At 41.2% G+C, this 21919-nt stretch overlaps 2 protein-coding genes across 5 annotated transcripts; one reads left to right on the forward strand and one right to left on the reverse strand.

The window, feature by feature from the left end:
- Nucleotides 1-3238: 3238 nt before the first annotated feature.
- supt20 (SPT20 homolog, SAGA complex component) lies at nucleotides 3239-16725 on the forward strand. 4 transcript variants are annotated; one of them, XM_018755424.2, is made up of 23 exons: nucleotides 3239-3305; nucleotides 5351-5386; nucleotides 5488-5613; nucleotides 5919-6045; nucleotides 6357-6460; nucleotides 6828-6944; nucleotides 7203-7256; nucleotides 7997-8136; nucleotides 8834-8990; nucleotides 9125-9181; nucleotides 9543-9614; nucleotides 9938-10107; nucleotides 10194-10226; nucleotides 11400-11520; nucleotides 11612-11717; nucleotides 11929-12084; nucleotides 12197-12500; nucleotides 12621-12769; nucleotides 13265-13320; nucleotides 13410-13514; nucleotides 13707-13800; nucleotides 14494-14600; nucleotides 15815-16725. In XM_018755424.2, the coding sequence occupies exons 1-23, from the start codon at nucleotides 3303-3305 to the stop codon at nucleotides 15959-15961; spliced, it is 2541 nt and encodes an 846-aa protein (XP_018610940.1). In that variant the 5' UTR covers nucleotides 3239-3302; the 3' UTR covers nucleotides 15962-16725. The 4 variants fall into 4 exon arrangements, with proteins under 4 accessions (XP_018610940.1, XP_018610941.1, XP_018610942.1 ...); XM_018755425.2 differs by having other exon boundaries at nucleotides 12624-12769; XM_018755426.2 differs by having other exon boundaries at nucleotides 5922-6045.
- Nucleotides 16726-16796: 71 nt separating this feature from the next.
- On the reverse strand, nucleotides 16797-21853 carry exosc8 (exosome component 8). The gene is made up of 11 exons (XM_018755430.2): nucleotides 21494-21853; nucleotides 21197-21233; nucleotides 19662-19725; nucleotides 19459-19532; nucleotides 19286-19331; nucleotides 18972-19077; nucleotides 18483-18528; nucleotides 18276-18372; nucleotides 18019-18139; nucleotides 17153-17259; nucleotides 16797-17019 (listed from the first exon to the last, which is right to left on the reverse strand). The coding sequence occupies exons 1-11, from the start codon at nucleotides 21508-21510 to the stop codon at nucleotides 16901-16903; spliced, it is 834 nt and encodes a 277-aa protein (XP_018610946.1). The 5' UTR covers nucleotides 21511-21853; the 3' UTR covers nucleotides 16797-16900.
- Between the last annotated feature and the right edge of the window lie 66 nt (nucleotides 21854-21919).

The raw sequence follows: 21919 nt of genomic DNA on the forward strand, positions 1-21919 counted from the left end.
TACTCTAAAAAGTGTAAATTTATACAACAGATTTATATGTCTGCATATGAAACATTTCCAGATTTATCTGACGTTTGCAGTTCGCACTACTCCAGCAAAACCAAGGCCCAACACAGCTGTTCAGCATTACTCATTCACATCAAGTTTTAAGTAGACGCAGTTGTTCCTGCAGGAACGGCAGTTTCTCCAAGCCATCCAGGACATTGTAATTGCACCACTGCTCCAAAGCCCAGCGGTCCTCTGAACATTGCACGAAAAGGAAACTCTCTCTGAGCGCTTGCTTTAGACACTTGCATGCCGGAATCTCCTCTTCCCACAAGACCAACAGGGAATCTTCTTTTGTGTCTCATGTTTGGACAAGCAGATTAGCTGACTGAGACATACATGTAGAGAGCAGTACAGAAAAGAAAAACTGGAGGGGAATGACTGACAATTTTATCCTCATTATAAAACAATTTGGAGTAGGTTCCTAGCTCTGTGGCGGACCAGTTAAAAGCAGAATGATACAGCAAGGTAGGTTTTCTACATGTTCGGTGAGGCGAGGAATATGTACCTTCTTAAACATGGAGTACCCCCGCATGCCACTCTTGACAGGTAACACAGTAATTAACAAAATGGATTTATCATCAAAAGGTTTCAGGTTCAATAGTTCTACCATGTAAACTTTGCACAGGATTCTTCCTGTTTGCTCTTTTTCTGCAGTGCATGTTTCATCCTGTTATACCAAAAAGGGAATCCACTGTCAGGCCTGCATCTAACAGGAAAGTGTTGGACCCATTAGTGGAAATGTTTAGCCTTTTTCGGTAATCGCTGTAGGAAAAACATAATATCAAATAAAACATACTCTTTTAATTATTGAGAAACAGCCCTCATAAAATCAGCCTTCTGCGCTCAAAGTTAATTAATATTCTTCAGTACTAACAATATGAACATAGCTATTGCATTTCTGTATCTTGGTTGTCTCTTGGGTACAGTAAAAGAATGAAGCAGGAACTATTCATATGGTTTTCTCAAACTGTATCTGTTAGAACACAGAAAATTTACTGTCAATAACACTGTGGACATCTATTTTAAGCTCCAGATGTTCTAAATTATAGCAGATACCTTAAATCATCTCATTGTCTGACAGATTCCAATTTTACCTTTTTGATAATAAAGTCTTAAATCCAGGTTTCAATCCTATGATTTGTTTCTTTTTGTTGTAATATCAAACCTTCTTTATTCACCTGGCACCTTTCTGTAACTCAACTAGGACAGGATAGGATAGGATAGGATAGGATAGGATAGGATAATACTTTATTCATCGCTGTAAGGTAATTTGCAGCAGCTCAACAAGACAAAACAATAAAGTGCAGTTGTACAACAGACAATAAATAATGAACTAAATAAATAAAATATCAAAAAATGACAGAATCAGTATTTACAAGTTACAAATACACTAAACCAAAAAGTGAGAATGATTAAACTAGCACAATGACACTTTGCACTCTTTGTCGCTCTTAGTGCACCTCCTGCATCACCTCACTGAGGAGCTAACAGGCCCTTGGCTAGCATTATGGTGGCAGATGGTTGTTGGCAAGAAGGACCCTCAAAAGTACCTCTTTGTGCATTGCATCTAAACAATCCAGTAACGAAAAGAGCTCATAATGACCTAACTTCCTCCTCAGCCAGACCAATGACAGAACCTGCTGTCCTCAGAAGCTTGTTCATTCTGTTGGTCTCCCCTGATGTCCCCCCAAAACATTACAGAATAAAAGATCACACTGGTGACTACAGTCTAATAAAACATGTATTCTGCTGCACATATGAGACAACCTGAGCCCTTTAAGGAAGAACAGCCGGTTCTGTCCTTTCTCATAAGGTCCATCTGTGTTGTGTGACCAGTCCATTCTGATGTCGATACGGACTTCCAGGTACTTGTAGGAGTGAACAACGTTCACTTCTGTTTCCTCAGTGGCAAGAAGATGCAAGGACTCTCTGACTGCGCAAAATTCAACAACCAGCTCCTTCATCTTGCTGATGTTAACCTGGAGATGGTTTACCGTACACCGTGAAACAAAGTCCTCAGTTGGATGGCTGCACTCCTTGTCATCGCCTTTCTCTATACACCCAACAATTGCAGATTCATCAGAGAAGTTTCACAGGGTATGCACTGGGGTACTTCGCGGGAGTCGGCAGAGGGGTGACTATCTTATGCACACTTTGTTTTTGGTAAAAACAACCAGCTCCGGTCAAATTTTAAAAATTATATAAATATCTGATATGCACATACAGTGTCACATATGTGTCACTGAGTATTACTCATTTGTACACCACCACCAGTAGCCCTGAGTGATAACCAATAGATCCCAGGAGTATGGAATGACTTCTAAATAGAACGTAGATAAAGGTGGCCTTTGAAAGCCGTCTCTTTTGTAGAGAGGGCATGGTGAGGTACAGTACAGTTAAGGAAAGTACAGGAGCACAAAACGAGCAACGCAGCGCGCGCTTTCCAAGCGTTCGAGCCGCCCGCCGCTCAGTAGGGCTTTGGCTCCGCCTACAAGGCGAACCGGAAGTTACTTTTGTTGTTACACTGGAGGAAAATGGCTGCTCTGAGTTTTTTGTTTTCAAAGAAGGCACTGAAATAAGCAGTTCCACATCCCCGCCGAAACTGCGGTCGCCAAGGATGGTCGACGGTCTCGTAGTTGCATAAAAGGCAAATTGTTTTTTTTTTCCTTTTAAAATGGCTGCAATAATGTGCGGTTGAGTTTTTCTGCAAGACAGTAGACACACACAGCTCAACGACTCGAGGCAAAAATTTTCGCACTCACTGTTCTGTTCTCAAATGCAGCCGACCCACGAGTTTAAGTTGTCGGCATTTTAGCTATCCTCAAGCGCGGACATACAGTTTTTAAACCTGACAAAGCAAGATGAATGTTTTATATAGTCAGCAAGTTGAAGTTGCAGAGAAGAGGGGAGCGGTGACGTCGAGGTAGCGGCGCATCATTTCGTGTAAAACTACTCGGTGGCGACGCGCAGGTGGTCGCACTGACTGCATTTTTCACTTCATTTTGTAAGCCGTAGTGTGTGTACATCTCATCGCAACAAAATTTGTGCGCTGGTTAGATTGCAGAGATTCTTGATCTGATACAGTGTGTTATGACTGTACTGACGCCCTCAGCCTGCTGTAATTTTTCCGGTGTTTTTTTAAATTAAGTCAAGTGCCAGCTTGAATAACTGTGTCCACTCACTGTCCTCTGCAGGGACTGAGTGGTCGGCCGATGGGGGTCACGAAGGACCGGTAGGAACACCTGCGGATCACAATGGTGAGGAGCATGATACTGTGTCGTGTCTATAATATATGTTACGTATCACTCTGCATCCATAATGATAATGCATTGGGCCAATGGGGTAGCAGGTGGAGTAGACGTGGGGGTTCTCTCCTTGTAACCTAAAGTTTGCAGTTTCAATGACTGCTATTGCTTTATTACCCTTAGTCAAAGTACTTACCTTAAGTTCATACAGTAAGAATACACAGTGCTGTAGAAATTGGTAAATAATTGTTCACCTTGGACAAAACTGTCAGTCAGCTAATTGAGTCAATGCACAATGACTGGACAGCATTTATTATTATTGTTGTTGTTTAGCTAATGCCTTTGGCCAAGGTGACTTCAAATGATAGGTAAATACGAAGCAAAAAGTGCTTATATTAACATCAGTTGATCATAACATCATCTGATGGCAGATTAGGATTACACAATGTGTGATTAATACTGAATCAGCCTAGCACAGAAACAACCATTTAACAATTGTTTAATTTCTGCATATAGTGTTGTTTTCTACTGACTAGCAGCACATACAGTTAACACAAGATACTATAGAAAAGACTACATAGTTTCTAATGCATTATACTGAAATAACATCTATGGCAACTGATGAAAGGAAACCAAAAACCTTCCATGATAAGGCATTTGTAGAAAAAAAAAAAAAATCTTTGAGGCTCCCATTAACACTGACTGCTCAGCCTTCCTGGCCATTCTATTGTTTCACAACATTCCAGGGCTAGTAGACCTGTAAATTGATGGTAATTAGCATTGATGCAGGCAGGATCCATAAGCCAGTGATCTCAGGCAACTCATTCCTGGAAGTAGAGTAGTAGCACACCTGATGCTGCATGACAGCTCTTTCCACAGTTTTGCATTTGGAAAGAGGAGATACAGACAGAAGGCAAAACAAAGGTTACTCTAAGGACAGTAGGGAGAAATAAGAGAGTGGAGATAGTGAGGAGTTCAGCCATATACAGCTCTGTATGTTAGGATGAAGGTTTGACACTGGATCCTTTTGTGATAAGAGCCAGCGGAGAGGCCAGAGCACAGGAGTGGTGTGTGTATGTTTCAGAACATCACACAGTAAAGAAATAGTGTTTTTCATTATTTGTAGACCTGTCAAAAGGGGATTGCAGTAATCAGTACTGGAGAGAACAAGGGCCTCAACAAGGTACTGGGTATTGATATATTAGTTGATAAGGGGGTAGGTTTTGCAGATATAGAGGGAAAAAACTCTTCTGGGTCAATGAAGAATTGTGTTATAATTGAGAAAGGCTTCAGAAGATGAAGGTGAAGGGGTGATGTTAACAATAGAAATCTTAAGGGCGACATCAGTGGAAGAATTTGAAGAGGATAGGTTGAGGGTGTAATATTAGGAGAGAATGTTTCAAATGACAGTCTTCTAAGAGGAGATGTCTGGCAGGATATCCGATATCTGATTTGAGACATGAAAACTGAATGAAGAAAATTAGATGTAAATTTGGGAATCTTCTGCATAAACTTGATATGAAAAGTCTGGAGAAGTGGTGAGGGTTTCCAAGGAGCAAATGTATTTAGAAAAAGGAGACTCACAGACTTTGAGAGAAAAGCAACACCTGTTGAGAGGAGGGGTTATTCTATGAGACAGTGAAGAACCAGTCAGAAAGGTATGGCTGTAGTCAGTTTAATGCTGTTTTTCAGTTCTGAGGTACTCAAGTGATCAGGCATCATCCTTTGCTTCTTGGGAAATTCTTCTTTTGGACAGTAGGCTTAAGGCTGTTTAGGACTGTTGTCTTACAGTCTGAAGGTTACCAGTTCGGATCCGACTCATAATGTAGTACCAGTAATCAAGGTACTTAACTGAACTGATCCAGTAATAATAGCTTACTTTATACAAAGGTAAAACATTACAAAGTTGATTATCTAACACTTTAAGTTCTCTCTGATAAAGAAATATGCTAAATTAGAGTTAATAATTTTTACAGTTTGGCATACCCAAAATGTATTTTGAGTGTCTCTTTAAATTGTCAGGTTCACTTATGTTCTTTGTTTCTCTCTTTTTTAAGCAACACATTTTGGAATATGCTTTGGATCGGGCGGAGGTAAGAAATTTCTGGGCTTTCCCATATTCATCTAAGTTAAATATAGCCGTCTCAAGCATGTTTTAAAGTAGCAGTCAAATCCTTAATTGTTTTTATTGTAGTACATTGTGGAAAGTGCTCGTCAAAAACCAGTGAAGAGGAGGTGTTCGTCCAGTGGAAGGAAGTCCTTATACCAGAAGCTCTATGAGCTGTACACTGAGGAATGTGAAAAAGAGCCAGAATTAAAGGTACTGGTTGCCATATCTACTATCAAACCAGGAACATTTTCACAGAATCCCCACTGTTGTCTTGCGGTTCTCATTTTCAGGCTTTATTCAACAGATAGGACTTGTAACCTCAAGTTTCTCTTTATTATCCATGACAGACTCAACTCTAGTAGTTTTTTATGCAAGGTAACATCACTCCATTAATATATTCAGCTGTAAAAAAATTGACAGAATTTTGGTCACTTTAGTCAAATATGTGTTTGCAGCATAATAGTAATAACATGACTAGTTTATTGGGCAACTTATTATATTGTCTACTGATGCAGCAGCTGAGGAGGAATGTCAATCTACTGGAGAAGCTCGTCTCCCAGGAGTCTGTATCGTGTCTGGTGGTTAACCTGTACCCAGGGAATGAGGGCTACTCATTGATGCTGAGAGGAAAAAATGGGTCTGGTAGGTCTGTCAAAAAATATTTCAAGCCTTATAAACAAAATATTAGACCTTGTGATCTTCTGATCTTACATTACTCACACGTATGTAATGGGTGATTTTAATATTTCAGGCCTAATAAAGTGTTTCTGTCTGTGTGCATTACAAGATAAAGTGTATCTCTCTTGGTGGGACTTTGAAAAATATTGCAATATACATTGAGCATGTTTTGGTTTGAAAATGATACAGTATATTCCAGTTTAATAACAGCACTGACATAGAGTGCTACAGAACAGGAGGGAGAATATAATCTGTCTGTCATTCTTGCATTGCAGATTCTGAGACAATCCGCCTGCCATACGAAGAGGGAGAGCTGCTGGAGTACCTGGATGCAGAACAGCTACCTCCTGTTCTTGTGGATCTCTTGGAGAAGGCCCAGGTGAGCACTGACCAACTTGCTCCATCATTCTGCTTTGATTACCCTGTGCTTTATTGTCACCTTCATTCATTTTATAGTTATTCAGTGATGTTATGGGATGGCATAGTTCAGAACGGAACGATGTAAAGCAAGTATTAAGTTCCAAGATTGAAAAACGCTTTTTGTACTTATCTTACAGCATACAACTCTAAAAACTACACCTGCTGATTTATCCAAAGGTTTTTCTTCTGTGGTGACTATATTATTATCCATTTATGTTGTATGCGATATTTTGATGTTTCCAGTGCTTTTAGTTGCTTAAGATGAGCAAAAGAAGTTAGGTAAACACCACCACTGTGTTAAAAACCCTGCCGCCTTCCACATTTAGGTGAACATATTCCATTGTGGCTGCGTTGTGGCTGAGGTCAGGGACTACCGGCAATCTGGGAACACCAAAATGCCCATTTACCAGAGCCGCCATGTCCTTCTACGACCCACGATGCAAGTGAGTGTTGTTTTTGTTGTACTAATCAATGACTATATGCAGACTGACAGAGCGATTTACTTACCACTTAACTGAAAGAATTCATGTTATGTACCCTGTTTTTCTGGTTGTCGTCATGTGAAGTAAACTGGCCCTGTTTGGTAACTAATTCTGTCCCTTAACCACTGTACCTCCTTCTGTGATTTGAATTGACCTGGTGTTTTTTTTACTGATGGTAAATGTCCCACCAGATGACATGTTCATTATTGTCCTTCTCAGACATTGATCTGTGATGTCCATGCTCTGACAAATGATCATCACAAATGGACACAGGTGAAAAAATTTTTTTATGAAATCCATTGATGGCCATCAGTATGTTTAAAGACTGTTGTTATTGTCTTTATGGAACGCTTTATTCTCTTCCATTTTCACTCTTGAGAAAAATTTGCAATCATATAGCCATGATATGTCAGACCATAAAGTCTTTGTCTGTCGATGACTTGTGGGTGGGATGTATTATATATGTAATATACGTTCCCTATTAATAGGGACTTCTAAGGACAATCATTCAGGTGCTTTTACATTTATTCATGTAGCTGATGCTTTTCTCTAAAAAGCATACAATGTTAGGGTCACAATTATTACATGCTTACATTCATTTACCCATTTATACAGTTGGGTAATTTTACTGGAGCAATTTTAGGGTAAGTACCTTGCTCAAAGGTACTACAGCCAGAGGTGGGGATCAAACCTGTGACCTTAGGGTTCAAAGGCAGTAGCTCTAACCACTATGCTACCAGCTGTCCCCTTTCCTGTCCAGTTATATTTTGTCTAAAGTTTCAAGGCAAGTTAGTGAAGGCTCTGGATGTAGTGTGTCTGAAATACTCAGTGCGTTACATGCAGTGATGGATCTGAGTTGTAAATTGTCTTTGAATTAGACAAATGGGATTGCCACAGTTTCTGTTGATGAGAAATAAAGTTTGTAATATCATTAATCTGTTGCTGCCAGCTATACTGCCCTTCATTTCCTATCCTGAGTGCTCATACACCTTTCACGATGCATGTTTCCTCAGGACGACAAGCTACAGTTGGAGAGCCAGCTCATTCTGGCCACAGCAGAGCCTCTGTGTCTAGATCCTTCCATTTCTGTGACTTGCACTGCCAATCGTTTGCTCTATAACAAGCAGAAGATGAACACCCGCTCAATGAAACGGTGAGATGTTGCTACCATTTTGAGCAGATCCGTGTTGTGTCCATTTTTAAGATTTTGAGAAATGAATTGGAAAGAGAAGCCTTCTGGGTGTGTCAGCTAATGTTATTTCAGTTCTGCAAGTTCACATTACTTTTTAATGAGTATCCAAATACGAAGGAGTACTTTTGGAGCCTCTCTGGCTGCAGTACTGCTTGGATTGGTTTCTGAGGGGATGCATTTCTAGCTTCACAATAATAATAGTGTTGACTGATTGTGACTGTCTGACTTCTGCTCTCTGTGTAGGGTTCATTTATTTGGGGAGTTTGCATGTTAATTCCCACCCAAAAAGAAAAGTAAACGTTGCTTTCCTTTCACTGCTGTAGCAACTCTGTGCACCATTGATATTCTAGCTTTGAGATTCCGAAATGTGGGTTCATCAGGAGGAAATGTGAAGCCATAAGCATCTGTAGGGGCTCAGGTTTTGTGATTGTAAAACTCCTTACAAAGATACTATGCCAGGGAACATTCCTTACCTCGAAACTAACAATGGGTCTTTGAATTTGGGTTTTTAAATGTACCTGTCCTTTAACATCTGCAACCCTGGTACAGGTAGTTGAAAAGCACACTTCTTAAGTAACAATACAAGCAGTACTTTATGATTACCTGCAGAAGTAAATTGCATGAACTACCCAAGATTAATTCTATAACCCATCCCCAGGTGCTTTAAGAGACATTCAAGAGCAGCACTCAATCGGCAGCAGGAAATGGCCCATTACCCTACACCCCCACAGCTGCGACTCTACGATTACCTGCAGAAGAGGAAGGAGAGGAAGCCGGCACCCTCGATAGACCTCAAGATCTCCAAGGCTGGAAACGTAATCCCTGCTTTCACACTGGTTGATTACTGAGGGCCCTATCTAATTCTAAGCAAATTCCATGCTTCCATCACCTTGCCATAGATGAGGACTTAAATATTGTGATTCTAAGTTTGTATCTCCTTTTTTGGCAGTGTGTTGATATGTGGAGACAGAGCAGCTGCCAGCTAACTGCCCCTTCTGAAATTGACGTAAGTCTGACACATTTTTTCCTTCTTTTTGCTCTTCTCCCCGATCCCTATCCTGTCCAGCTGTGATTCCTGCAATTCCTATGTTTCAGTGAAGTCAGGTTTGTGAATTTGCTTTTGTTACATTTTGTTATGTGCAGTGCTGAGGGCATCCATATTACAGGAAGTTCTGAGAGGCAGACATGATGGACCACAGTCTCACTGGAAACAGCTGCCCTTGTGACAGACCTGATGACTGTTATGCTGTAGCTTACTTCTGCCAAAGAGCAAACAGATACACTGTCAGCAGACATCCAAATATGTAATGAAAAATCAATTCCCCTACAGCGTATTAACAAGGCATTGATTTTGGTTTTGATTTCAGGTGGAAAAGTATGCCGTGGTAGAGAAATCCATCAAATTGGAGGAGACACAGCATTCTGTCTGGCCTGCAAAGGTAAAGTACTAGTCCACGCTCGGCATCTTTGGGGGTGTATATGAATAAGATTTACGGTCTCACTCATTTGGGGGTTTTGGTATTGTTTGGAATGCACAGTTGATGAATAGAGAGCCCTCATATCAAATACTTGGTTTGGATTAACATATAGTGTTTGTCTCACAGGTTTCAGTGCTTTCCATTATTAACACGATGAGTTAACAATTTTGATTTGGCAATTACTCAGTATCTGCAAAATTTGAAGTATAGGACACAGAAGAAACCCCAAATGGTTACAGTTCACTGCCAGTTGGTTAGAGTCATTTGTCTACCTTCCTTGACAGGAAGTGAAGGATGACTACATTTTTGAATGTGAAGTAGGCGGACAGATTCAGAAGACAAAAGTTACAATATTTCAGTCGGTGGGCGACCCCCTGGTATATGGAAAGATATACACCGCCAAAGACTCCAAATCCAGTGATGATGGAAATGACTTGCATCTCATCCATCCACCGTGAGCTCAGAATGCCTTATATGTTTTTGTTGTTACATAATTTGATTTGCAGAATTATCTAACTACATTTTTTTTTTCTCCTTTAGTTTCCTAATAGGTTCAAAAATTGATGCTGATAGGTAAGTTGCTGTTTTTTTCAACTTTAATGATAGCCAGATATTATCATCTCCATTGTTGGGAAAAAATTTAGAAGTTTTTCATATTGCCAGTATTCAGTATTAGATCAAGATCTGGCATGGTAAAGCAAATTTTCAGCACTGCACAGTATAAGGAGGCTGAATGCAGTGATCATTACCATTATATTATTTAGTTGATGCCTTTGTCCTAGGTGACTTAAATTGCTATCAACAGCACATTCGTGCACAAAAGTCTGGGCGCTCCATTCAAATTATGTTTCATTGGTTTTCTTAGTGAATAAGAGTTAACAAATCCTCTGCAGGGAACTAACTTATACATGACATTTATTCAAATTTTGTGCACAATTTATTTGCTGAATTTAACACATTTGAAAAAATTAAACATAAAATAGGGCATTGTCCTAAAACTTTGGGTACTCTGTCAGTCAGAGCTTAGTGAAACCCCCTTTGGCAGTAATCAGAGCCTCCAAATATTTCTTGTAGCCAACGAACAGTCTTTGTGGTCTTGCTTTAGGAATTTTGTCCTATGCTTCTCTGCAGAATATATCTAGTAAAGAAATATTCTTAGGACATTTTGCATGCGCAGCATGGTTGCGATCTAACCACAGATTTTTAATGTTATTCCAGTCTGGGGACTGTGAAGGTAATTCTAAAACCTTAATCTTTTTGTTTCTTGAAGTAGTTTGTTGTTGATTTTGAGGTATATTTTGGATCATTGTCTTGTTGTAATATCAAACTTCTTTTCAGCTTCAGTTTCTTCACTGACTGTGGGACATTAGTTTCCAGGATTCGTTGATTCTTAGCCGAATCCATTTTTTCCTGTACACATACAGTGTTCCCTGTGCTACTGGTTGCCATAAAACCCTAAAACATAATAGACCCACCTCCATGGATAACAGCTGGAAAAGTTTTCAAACTTTCACACATGAGTTTCCTGCTCAAAATTATTACCCTGTCGATACAGCTCTGTAGTTTTTTCTGGAGTATTTCAGCATAAAGTACCATGATTAAGGGTATTACAGCATTTGGACTAGGATTTGAACCTTAGTCCATCAGATTCCAAAACAGTATGTGTAACTCCATCACAGTTTGGAATATGTCTTTGGTTTGTTAGTGTCTCACAAAGCTGTGCAATTATCCTCTGCTGGACAACAGGTTTCTGAACCAATACAAGGAGGTATATGAAAGAGATGTGAAGTGTCCGGTGAAGATGTCTCACAACTCAGAGAACACGGGAGGGAGCCAGAGCCAGCCATCTCCAGGGCTGGAGCAAGAAGTGAGTGCGCCACCTTACTGGCGGTGTTTCTGTGGAAAGTCCAGTTCTGCTTCTCAGCCATTGACCACTGTGCATTATGTTTTGGATATAGGCTGAGGGCTACTCATCGTTGGTTCAGTCATCGATGTTGGGGAAGGGTGTGAAACACAGGCCACCACCCATTAAACTACCAACTGGGTCAGGCAGTAGCTCCTCAGGTAAACATTTTTTAGTTTTAGCAATGCATTTTACTTAGCACCTGTACAGAACTTATACACATGGCAGACTTACTTATTGTTCAGTTACTGACAATTAGCGTATCAGGGTTAAGGGAAAGCCATTTCACTAAATGGCCTGAGAGTTTTCTTTTGAGAGACAGCTATCCTTGTCCATGATGCATTTAATTAATTGACCCTTATTTTACAACAGGAAACCCATACAGCTCACAGCCATCAAGCAGCCACCTTAAGTGCCCGACTCCCCCACCCCCTAAAACCCAGTCACTGACACGGAAGCACTCGTTGGAGCTGGGGCAGGTGGGCTTGCTGTCCCCTGCAGCACTTTCACCTATGGCCTCATCCCAGAGTGAGTATGCTTCCCTGGCTCTAGTACCCTAACTCCTAAGGTCCCAGCAGTTGACTGGATAACCTCCTCAGTATAATGGAAGCAGCATCATGCTTTATCTCCTTTACTACAGGGTCAGGGACCCCCAAGCCATCAACACCAACACCCACCAACACACCATGTTCCACCCCACATCCTCCAGACATTCAGGCAGCCACACCCTCGGTTACACCCACTCCCCAGGATGCAGCCGTGGCCCCGCAGCCAACATTGTTGGCCCCCTTTGCCCAGCAACAGATGGCACTGAGCCAAGCACTTCCTGTTATGACCATCCCCCTGTCCTCCATGGCTACCTCCATCACGACTGGTACCTCCTCTTCACAAGTCATGGCTAACCCAACTGGGCTCAACTTCATCAACGTGGTAGGATCTGTCTGGTGAGTAACCCCAGACAGAGCCAGCACCAGGGGAGCCTAGGGGTAAGATTTAGCATCTGAAATCATTGGTCACATTTCCTTTTCCTTATTTCTGTTTTGTTTGTGTATGTATGTACATAGCAGTCCCCAGACTCTGATGAGCAGCTCCAACCCGATGTTAAGCTGCAGCCCTGGGGCCCTCACTTCTGGTATCAACCTTAGTGGGATTTTACCCCCTGGTGGTCTGATGTCAGGGGCCTTGCCCACCATGCAGTCTGCTGCACAAGCAGGTATGGAGTGGTCCACTAAATCCCCTTAGTACTACCAGAATAGCTATGTTTGTTTAAAACTAAACAATTGCATACTGTGTGTTTTTCTTATTTTGCGTTGCATTTTTGCTAAGCACTTGAATTTGGAACACTCAGTCCTAATTTAACAGGTTCTCATACAACCAAAAAACCACTATAATCACTTATGAATGTATACCCTTCCATAACATGTATTGTATTTTGTATTACAGCTTGTATCAGATGCTTTTGTCAGATGTTTTTGGACAAAGATGTGCACTTGGTGTTCTAAACCGAAAAGGATTTTGTCCCTCAGTGGTGTAAATGTGGCTGTTTTCTTGCTAAATCTAGTGCGTTAACTTGCAAAACTGAACTCCTGGAACAAATTAATCCTGTGATATGAAGAACCCATGTATTTTGTTTTGTTTGAAAATGGCACAATGGCTTGATGCCGAAGGATTTTTGTGTAAAAATTATTTGGGTTTTCTTTCATACTAGGGAGTCCCTTTGGTTTAAACAGCTCCCCAGGTTTGCGACCCTTGAATCTTCTCCAGGTAAGAAGTGCCACAGTCAGGCAGATGATATTGCTGTGCTATTGCGTTGTTCTTCCGGCATCTCACTTGTACATATGATTCCCCCACAGATTCCCACAGCCCCCTTGATATTCAATTCCCAGCTCTCCCAGTTTTCTCCACAGCAACAGACTAGCCAGTCAGCCACCCCTAGCCCCCAACAGCAGGGCGACCCGGTGAGCAATTGCAGAAATGGGATGGAAGTACCGACAATAAGACAGATGCTGGGTGGAGGGGTTTGTCATTGAGTGTAAAATGACGACAGGAAAGTGTACAAAAACTCAAAATATGATAATGACATTGGCAATAACACCTCAGTGACCAAGATTGCCCCCTCTCTCTCTTTCTCTCTCTGACCCCACCTACAGGCTGAACAGGGAGTAGCAGGTCCAGATCAGACACTGAGCAATCAGCAAACAGCTGTAATAAACCTGGGCAGCTTCATGCCCCCTCCAGCAGCAGGTACGTATATGCACAAGTTGAATTTTTCCATTCTTGCAGATGTGCATTCAAACTTACAAAAATGCACACACATGCTGAAGTATTCACAGAATTGCGCAGAAACTTGCGTTACTGTCAGCATCCCCTCCTGAGAAATTCCCCATTTTTTCCACCTGTCATACTCAAGCTCGGTAGCACAACCTATGAAAATGTCAGCATATGACATGAAAGAAATTCACAGCACGTGATCAAGCATGTGTCATTCTCAGCCAATGGGCTCTCTCTGTATGGAACTGAATGCCTTTCAAGACTGAGGTAGACTAAACCACTTGGTCATCCTTTCTCCTCACACAAACCTGTACACCTTCAAAGTTGGTTTCAAAGAGAAGCTAAAACATGGATACTAACACGTAAAACATACTAATGAATTAGCTCTTTGTTCCTTGGTGATCCCCTAGTTTGTCCTACTAATTCAGTTCATTTGTAGCACACAGACAACTGTTCTTTTGTAGTTTGTTCCTAATAACTAAGAGGTATACTCTGACCTCCACTCCCCCCCTCCTTTGTGCTACACTCTATCCTTTTGTTTCTGTTTTTCCCCTTTCTTTTCTTACCCTTTCACTGTGACCTCTGAATCCATTCCCCCCTTCCCTTTTTGCCCCCCCACCCACTTGCCCTGACCCTTCCATCCCATGTCCCCCCTGCCCCTCGTAGTGCTGTCCCAGCTGGGCTGTGGCCTGGGCAGGCCCGGGCCGAGTCTGCCGTCCCCAAGACTCCAGCTCTCCTCTGCCTTACAGCAGCAGTGCCAGCCGCAGCTACAAGTAATCCAGCAAAAGTCTTACGCTCCAAAATAAAAACAGCTGAATTTAAATTAACCACTCAGCACAAAAAAAACAAATCTAGCTGTAGTTTTTAACATTTCATTTTGGGTGTTTTTCTTTAAGCATTTAGTTTGTCATTGTTTCGATGTTTATTCATTATTCCTTTACTTTTAACACCTGCGTGTGAATGGAGACCAAAGCTGTCAACAGGGGTATTGTAAATGGCCGCACTGCGTTTGATTGCTGACCATAGCCAGGCCATTCCTCTTTACATTAACCTGCATTCAAGTAGTGCTTGTGGCACTTCCATATTGAAGTACTAACTGCTTCTACTGTCAGAAAAATGCCCCATTAAGTGCATGTGAATTCAGGAATTGTTTTAAGAATTGCAAATTTGGAAAAAAATTCTTTTCCTTTGTGGTCAGTTTTAACTTTTGCCTTGATTCACTTAGCACTGGAGAAATGTGCAAATTCTCAATAATTGATGTAATTTCATCCCCTTCCATCATGCTTGTTGGTGGCAAGAAAAAAAATTGGTTCATTAACATCAATATAATTTGGTACTCTTTACACAACAGTATTTTCGCCAGAGGTTTTATTTTTGTAAGTTATTTCTTCGTCCTCTTAATTTGGAATAACAAACTCACCCCACCCCTCTCCTGCAGTAACACACCAGGATCTCTCCACTGGTAAAGCGCAATGCTAGCATTGATTTGAAGTTGCTGACTTAACTCTGCTCATTATGACAATGTAGCATGAGCTGGTTTCCACAGCATCAGATTTTCAAAAGCAACGGCATGTGCACCCATGGCAATATTAGCTGGATGGTCTGCTGCCGGTTGGATTCGGGAAGGATGTCCATCCAGAAAATAAAGAAATCCCTGGATAATTGCAGCTCAAACTTATTGCCCAAGTCTCATAGACTGAAACTGCCAAAATATCTGTGCCATTTCCAGACTGCTGTGCCACTGGTGCTGCTTGTGTGTCTTGTTTGTTTGTGTATATTACCAAGTACCACTTAACTGCTGTTTTTTTCTATTGATTTGTTCTTGCAAATCCTCTCCCCACCAACCTTCCTATTCCATGCATCATTCCAGCTTTTACTAACCCCCAGGTGTTTGCATTCTGCATCGGACCAGCAAGGTTTATTTTGTTGTAGGGTTAACCTCCATTTTCTTCCTTTTTGTTTCTTCTTCTCTGTCTTTTTTGTCCAGTTGCAATTCTTGCAGCACCGAACGCAGCAACAGCAGCAAACGGCTTTGGCAGCGGAGGCACCAACGCAAGCAACACAGCAGCATTCCGCCAGCCAGCCAAGAAGTAAGAGGAAGCGCAGCACCCCACAGCCCCTGCCCAAATCATGACCTCCACCCAGTCATTCAGCTGGCTTACACCTCCTGCAGATTGTTGCCACATCTCTGGAATACTTTTTTTTTTTTTAAACAGAAGGACAGTACTGAGCATTTATGTCTATGTTTTATTGGTACACATCAAGATCTGCAAGCTATTTGTTTTTGCATTTTTTTTTAAATGCTAGCTAAAAACCTGGTAAGCTCACTGCTGCTTGCCTAATACAGACTATCCATAGAGCAGGTTCTTTTTTTTATTAAAACCCAAGCTTTTTCTGACATAGATTAGGGTTGCCTTGTTTGCTTCAGGTTAATAAGGTTTCCCAAAGCAGGTTCAAGACCACTCTTCTATACATTGGTTTTTGTTCCAAATGAGCTGTTGCAATGTCATAGAGTTGTTCTAGAGCAGTGAGTATATCCCCAGAGTCCTAAGGCAAATTCCATCTGGAAAAACATGCCAATGGGAAGTTACAGCTGCAGCAGTATTTGTGTAACTTTAAATTGAGGGGCTAGTATTCAAAAATAGTACCAATTACATATTAATATTGTCATTTTATATTATTTACAACAGCAAGGACCTACTCAGTCTCAAAGTAACAAACTACTGATGTAGATGTTGGTTACCAACTGCGACAACAGAAAAACTCAGGACATAACCAGGCTAGAGCGAGGGTCCCCAGCACCAGCAGCGGGGAATAAAGCTTCATGTTGCCCTGCCTTTAAACATCTCCCACTGAGAGCATGAAATGTGTGTGCATTTTAGTCAGTCTCTTTTAAAATGTTGTACCTGGAGAGAATATGTATATACATATGAAGAGTGCAAAGGACATTTCCTGACCCAGATGCAGAATTTTGTAAAATGTTCTTTGTCAGTAGTTTTATTGTGATATAAAAGAATATATATTGACAGTGGAAAATACAACTTTTAGAGAAAAAATGGGGTGTTGGCTATGTTCACTGCTGTGGCTTGATGCTCTTCAGGACTTCTTCGATCAGCTTCCTGACTTCACGATGCCGAGTCACAGCTCGACTGATGCAGTCCTGCAACTTCTCAGCAGACAGACCACTTCCCCCTGAGGGAGAAAGTCTGGTCATAGCAGTGCTGCAGCTACTGATAATCCACACAACTGTTGGTAGTTCCATATGGTTTTCTGTCAATGATACAAGAGGAATAGCCTTTCTTCTGCAGTGTGACTTAGCACTCACCTGGTTTGTGTAGCGCACACAATCTCTCATCTTCATCAGTTACTACAGTTATCGTGGCTGTCGACAGGCTCTCCTCCTCAGCAGTTGGATCAACTATGACAATGGTGCTTCAGAGAAGAAATGATACCGGTCACCTGACTTAAATGGAATATCTTGTTCAGGGACAGGGAATGTTATTCATTTAGCTGCTGTTTTTTTTTAACCAAAGTGACCTCCAGTGCTAATATACAAATGTAAGTTATACAAATGAAATTATTTACCCATTTACACAGCTGATAACTTTTACTGGAGCAATACAGGGTACACAGAGTGGGAATAGTTTTTGAACCTTGGTCCTTACAGTGAAAGGTGATGGCTGGAAGCACTTCAGTACCTGCTGGTAATATCCCACTGTCTTTTTTATTCAGCCTTCAAAAGATTAGCTAATATGAGATTCAACATTTTAAATTAATTTAAATCCTACTGTGTAGAAGGAATTTTTCAGAATCGGTATGGGCTTCCCTTTTGTAACAGGTTCTTTTCATAAGCATTCCAACTTGAACATATTTAACTTGTGCTGTAAAATTTGAATGACCCGTCAATTGTGGTTAGTGATGTACAACACCAAACAAGGTGAGCAGCCCACCCATCAATCACCACAAATCCACACCAGCTGGCAAGCAACTTACATCTTGTTACTCTGTCACCTACAAAATGAGTCAAAATAACCACATAAAACAGCACAGAACTGTCCTGAACAGCAGTGCCATTTCAAATGAATAATAAATTAATTTTATCGTAAAAAATACTTTACAAATGGTTCAGTAGAGAGGGGTTACAAAAAAAAAAAAAAAAAAAAAATTGAATAATACACCTCTAAGACTTACTTGTCAAAAACAGCAAATGATGAGCCAACTGGGTGTTTAGTAACATTCAGGGGATGCAGCTTTTGTGGGTTCACTTCTGCCAGTTCTGTCTCCTTGTTAATTGTGACCTCTGGAAGCTGTGCTGTAAGAGGATGTATGAAAACATTTTACTTAATTAGCAGGTACTTATCTGCCAAATATATCATTATACAAGATGATGCTTTATTACATTAGACACATGGCTTTATCATGGTTTCTGAAAGTCTGGTAACACTTGCCATTCTCCAGAGCTGCCAGCAAGGCTATGACACAAGCATCTAGCAAGTTCCCGTCATAGTCCAGGCACATGATGTCACAGTATAACACCCAGCTGAGCTGAAATTTGAAGGAATAGGAGAAAATTTCAACCCCTTGTGTCCTCACATCATCAGTAGAACTACATGAAAAACACCAGAAATGTATTTCTTCAAGAGAAAAAGTCATACCTTGCCCGATTCAATGCACAGGTCTTCTCTTTGTATTATGTTGGCGCTATTCAAAAAAAAAAAAAAAAAAAAAACATAAACATTTGATTTCATGAAGAACACTGGGCCATGGCAACAGAGACTAACAGTACATCTACAAACATAAATAAGGGCAAAAGGCTAAAATCTTACAATATTTCACAGGTGTAATCAGGCCACTCTGTGAATTTGTTTATAATGGAAAACATACTTTAGTTTTAGAAATGGTATAGAAGATTGATGGTGTTTCTAGCTCGGGTTGTTGATCCAGGTGTCCACCGAGCTTGGTATTCAGACTGCAAACGTTTAATCACCACTTGAGGTGACATCATCAGTGTTCACAGCACTGAATGCCAAGCTCAGCAAACACCTGGACATCTGGATACTTTAGTTTTATTTATGCACACAGTGGTTCCCGCTGATACAAGAACAGCACAAAGTCTTTAAGACATCCTCAGTGATGGCAGCTACCTGTCAATGAGGTCTGCAATGAACTGGCTGGCAGCTTGTGCCTGTTCACCTGGAGGACCTGGGCGGAACCTGGACGAGCAGAGCGGTGGCAGGTCCACATTGGGCACTGAAACAGAAGGATCATCAGATCAACCTCCCATAAAGGTAAGGAGCAGGAGTCCAAGCATCCCTTATGTGTACCCTAAAATCTGTATGGATACACTGAGTACTATTTATGTTTCAATGCCCCATATACAAAACAAATTGCCACACCTTTGCTTCCCTCACATACGTTCTAGAGTTTGATTCTTTATTGTGAAAATTAACTTGCTTACCTATATAACCTTTGTTTGGTGCATCTGTCGGTGGAGTCGCCAACTCCTGCGAAAATAACCAATGAAAGGTAAAGAACATTGATAGTGTCCCTTTATTAAAGTTTAAAGGCTGACAAGAGTGCACATAGTATTTCCATTTTCACACACTATTTGGCATCTTCAGATTACTCTACCGCTTTAATGCCGCAGATGACAGTCGTGTTTCCAATCTTGACCAACGCCGAGCCATCAGCTGTGGAAATGGAGCCTAAGAGGGCAAACACAGCAGGATGTGAAATTAATCTCGTAATAAAAATGACACTTATCTGTATCACAATATCATGCAAGAAATTCATGTTTTGTAAGAAAGCAAGTGCCACTGCTAGTCTTCACCCACCGATGTTGAGAGTTGTGGCTCGGAACTCGCCCAGTTCTCTGCCATCTGGCCGGCAGTTCTCCTTCTGATGGAAGGGCCAACATTTATATTAATTCAAGTACTTCACACTTAAATCAAGCAACTTACAATGTTAGCTACCTAGGATTATTTACCTATTTATATAGCTTGGCAGTTTTTACCAGAGCAGGACAAGTACAAGAATGGACAAAATAACAGTAATGCTGTACAAAAAGGAGTTTAACTTTGAAGTAAATAAATCAGTTACACATACAGCTGCTCATATTAGGTTGATTGCCAATGAGCCATCTGTTTAAAAAAAAAAAAAAAATCTGACAGTTTGATATGTGACTTTTCAAAGCAACATGAACTAAGAGTTCCAAACTGCTCAAATAACTGATGATAAATTGCAGGAGCAACAAAAATTGCAAAATTATTTCATATGGCAAGTGGAACAGTTTCAAAAATACATCAGCATATGCCAAACATGAACAAACAACACTGGCAAAGAGTAACAGTATCTGAGCTCGCTGACTGGGACAGACCAAGCCTTCAGAGGATAGGGGCTCAGTGCCACAAAAGAACACGCTCAGGAATTACTACAGAACTGAATCAGCACACCTGTGATCCAGTCTCAACAAAAAAAAAAAAAAAAGTATGCTCCATGAATTTTGCAAAGCTGGAATTTATGGCAGAGCTGCCATTTGAAAACCTCTTGTATCCAAGGCCAATGCACAGAGGCATATCCTGGCATGAGGGGCACAAAACCTGGAGTTCTGATCAATGTTGAACAAAAAAATTTTTAAAAAAGTAATGCGGTCTGATGAGCCCACTCTCACCCCATTTCTTACATCTGCACGGGTTTATGCTTGGAGAAAACTGAAGGATGCCTTCAGCCTACAGTGTCTTGCCAACTATGGGGGATCTGTAACGGTATGGATAGCAATCTCATGGGAGTCGTGTGACCAAGGAAAATGAGGTTTTTTCCAGGACCAGGTGCTTCCCATGGTGCAAACATCATGCTCTCATGATCATCCCCTCAGATCATGCCCCCATAGACAGTGCTAAACAGATCCAATGTCCTCCATGGCCTCCCTACTCTCCAGATCAAAGCTGGAGGCTTTTCTTCTAGAAGAATCACGGCACAACATCCCATTACACACAGTTCAGGATTTGTAGGACGGGAGTATTCCAAGAAAGACTGAAGCTCTCAAGGCAAAGGATCATGATGACCCTACTTATTAGTCTTGATGCAAATAATTATTCATGTTAGACGTTTCTTAATCTTACTTTGTCCACCACTCGTTAAAGGCGCTATAGCAGGAGGTGGGATTCGAACCTGCAACCTCGAAGTCCAAAGGGGCGGCTCCAAACGCTACGTGCTTTAATTAATTCATTTATTTCTGAGTAAAGTACGCGTTTCTGTGCGTCTCCTGCTCTCTCTTGTTCGTGTTTACACCCGCATAGCGGTTCCAACTTCAGCCAGGAACTCCTTTCGTGGAAACGTGCGATTAATTTAATCAAATAATGCCACATACCAGGAAACTTCTGTGATATTCCAATGGTTCTGCCGTTCTGTAAAGACCATTTTGGGAGGAAAAAAAGAAAAATCAACGGAACGTGACGAAACACACTTTTCTTCGCGTCAACAACAACACACTGACAGTCAGCTAGTACTGCAAACTTATAGCGAACCCTATGGAAATTAACCGAATCGAAACGTGGTCTCCACTAGACCCATTTTACTGCGTGAGGAAACCATTGCCGTGTGGCTCTTTCGGCTCCGCGCGCAGCGCACATCTCGCGCTCTCCTGCTCTCCCTCGGCTCAACTTACTTGAATCCGGCCGCCATGATGCTGCGATGTTGTGACCACGTGAACCCCGGCCGGAGCCACAGATTCAATGTTTCAGAGTTCAATAAAATCTGATACAGTTTATGTTAAACACGCGCTGTCTTTTAAATAATATCATATAGAAAACATGTAATAAAGACACTATTTGTAGATAACGGTTGTCGTTGGATTAGTTATAATTATTTATATTCTTATTATGAGCCAGCGTCTTTCATTTAAAAAAAATCAAACAACGTTGTTTAATTACTTATCTTTTTTTTAAGTCGCCTTGGTCAGAAACGAATTTGCGTTTGTGACGCACTCATCCTGCATTAGTCTCAGTCGAATCCGGCTGCAGCGGGGACTCCCATCAGCAGGGGCGCTGTTCCGGTTTCCGCCGTTGCTTCCTGTCAGACGCCTCTTGGCCCG

The sequence above is a fragment of the Scleropages formosus genome, chromosome 4 (genome assembly GCF_900964775.1).
Source record: "Scleropages formosus chromosome 4, fSclFor1.1, whole genome shotgun sequence".
Lineage (NCBI taxonomy): Eukaryota > Metazoa > Chordata > Actinopteri > Osteoglossiformes > Osteoglossidae > Scleropages > Scleropages formosus.

What these genes read in the sequence shown, in the direction of transcription:
- supt20 (XM_018755424.2), top strand. An exon ending in AAAAAGAGCCAGAATTAAAG is followed by an intron (nt 5,614 to 5,918) that starts GTACTGGTTGCC and finishes CTACTGATGCAG; the next exon opens with CAGCTGAGGAGGAATGTCAA. An exon ending in GTCAGGCAGTAGCTCCTCAG is followed by an intron (nt 11,718 to 11,928) that starts GTAAACATTTTT and finishes ATTTTACAACAG; the next exon opens with GAAACCCATACAGCTCACAG.
- exosc8 (XM_018755430.2), bottom strand. An exon ending in ATTGCAGACCTCATTGACAG is followed by an intron (nt 18,529 to 18,971) that starts GTAGCTGCCATC and finishes TTTTTTGAATAG; the next exon opens with CGCCAACATAATACAAAGAG. An exon ending in TGTGCATTGAATCGGGCAAG is followed by an intron (nt 18,373 to 18,482) that starts GTATGACTTTTT and finishes TTCAAATTTCAG; the next exon opens with CTCAGCTGGGTGTTATACTG.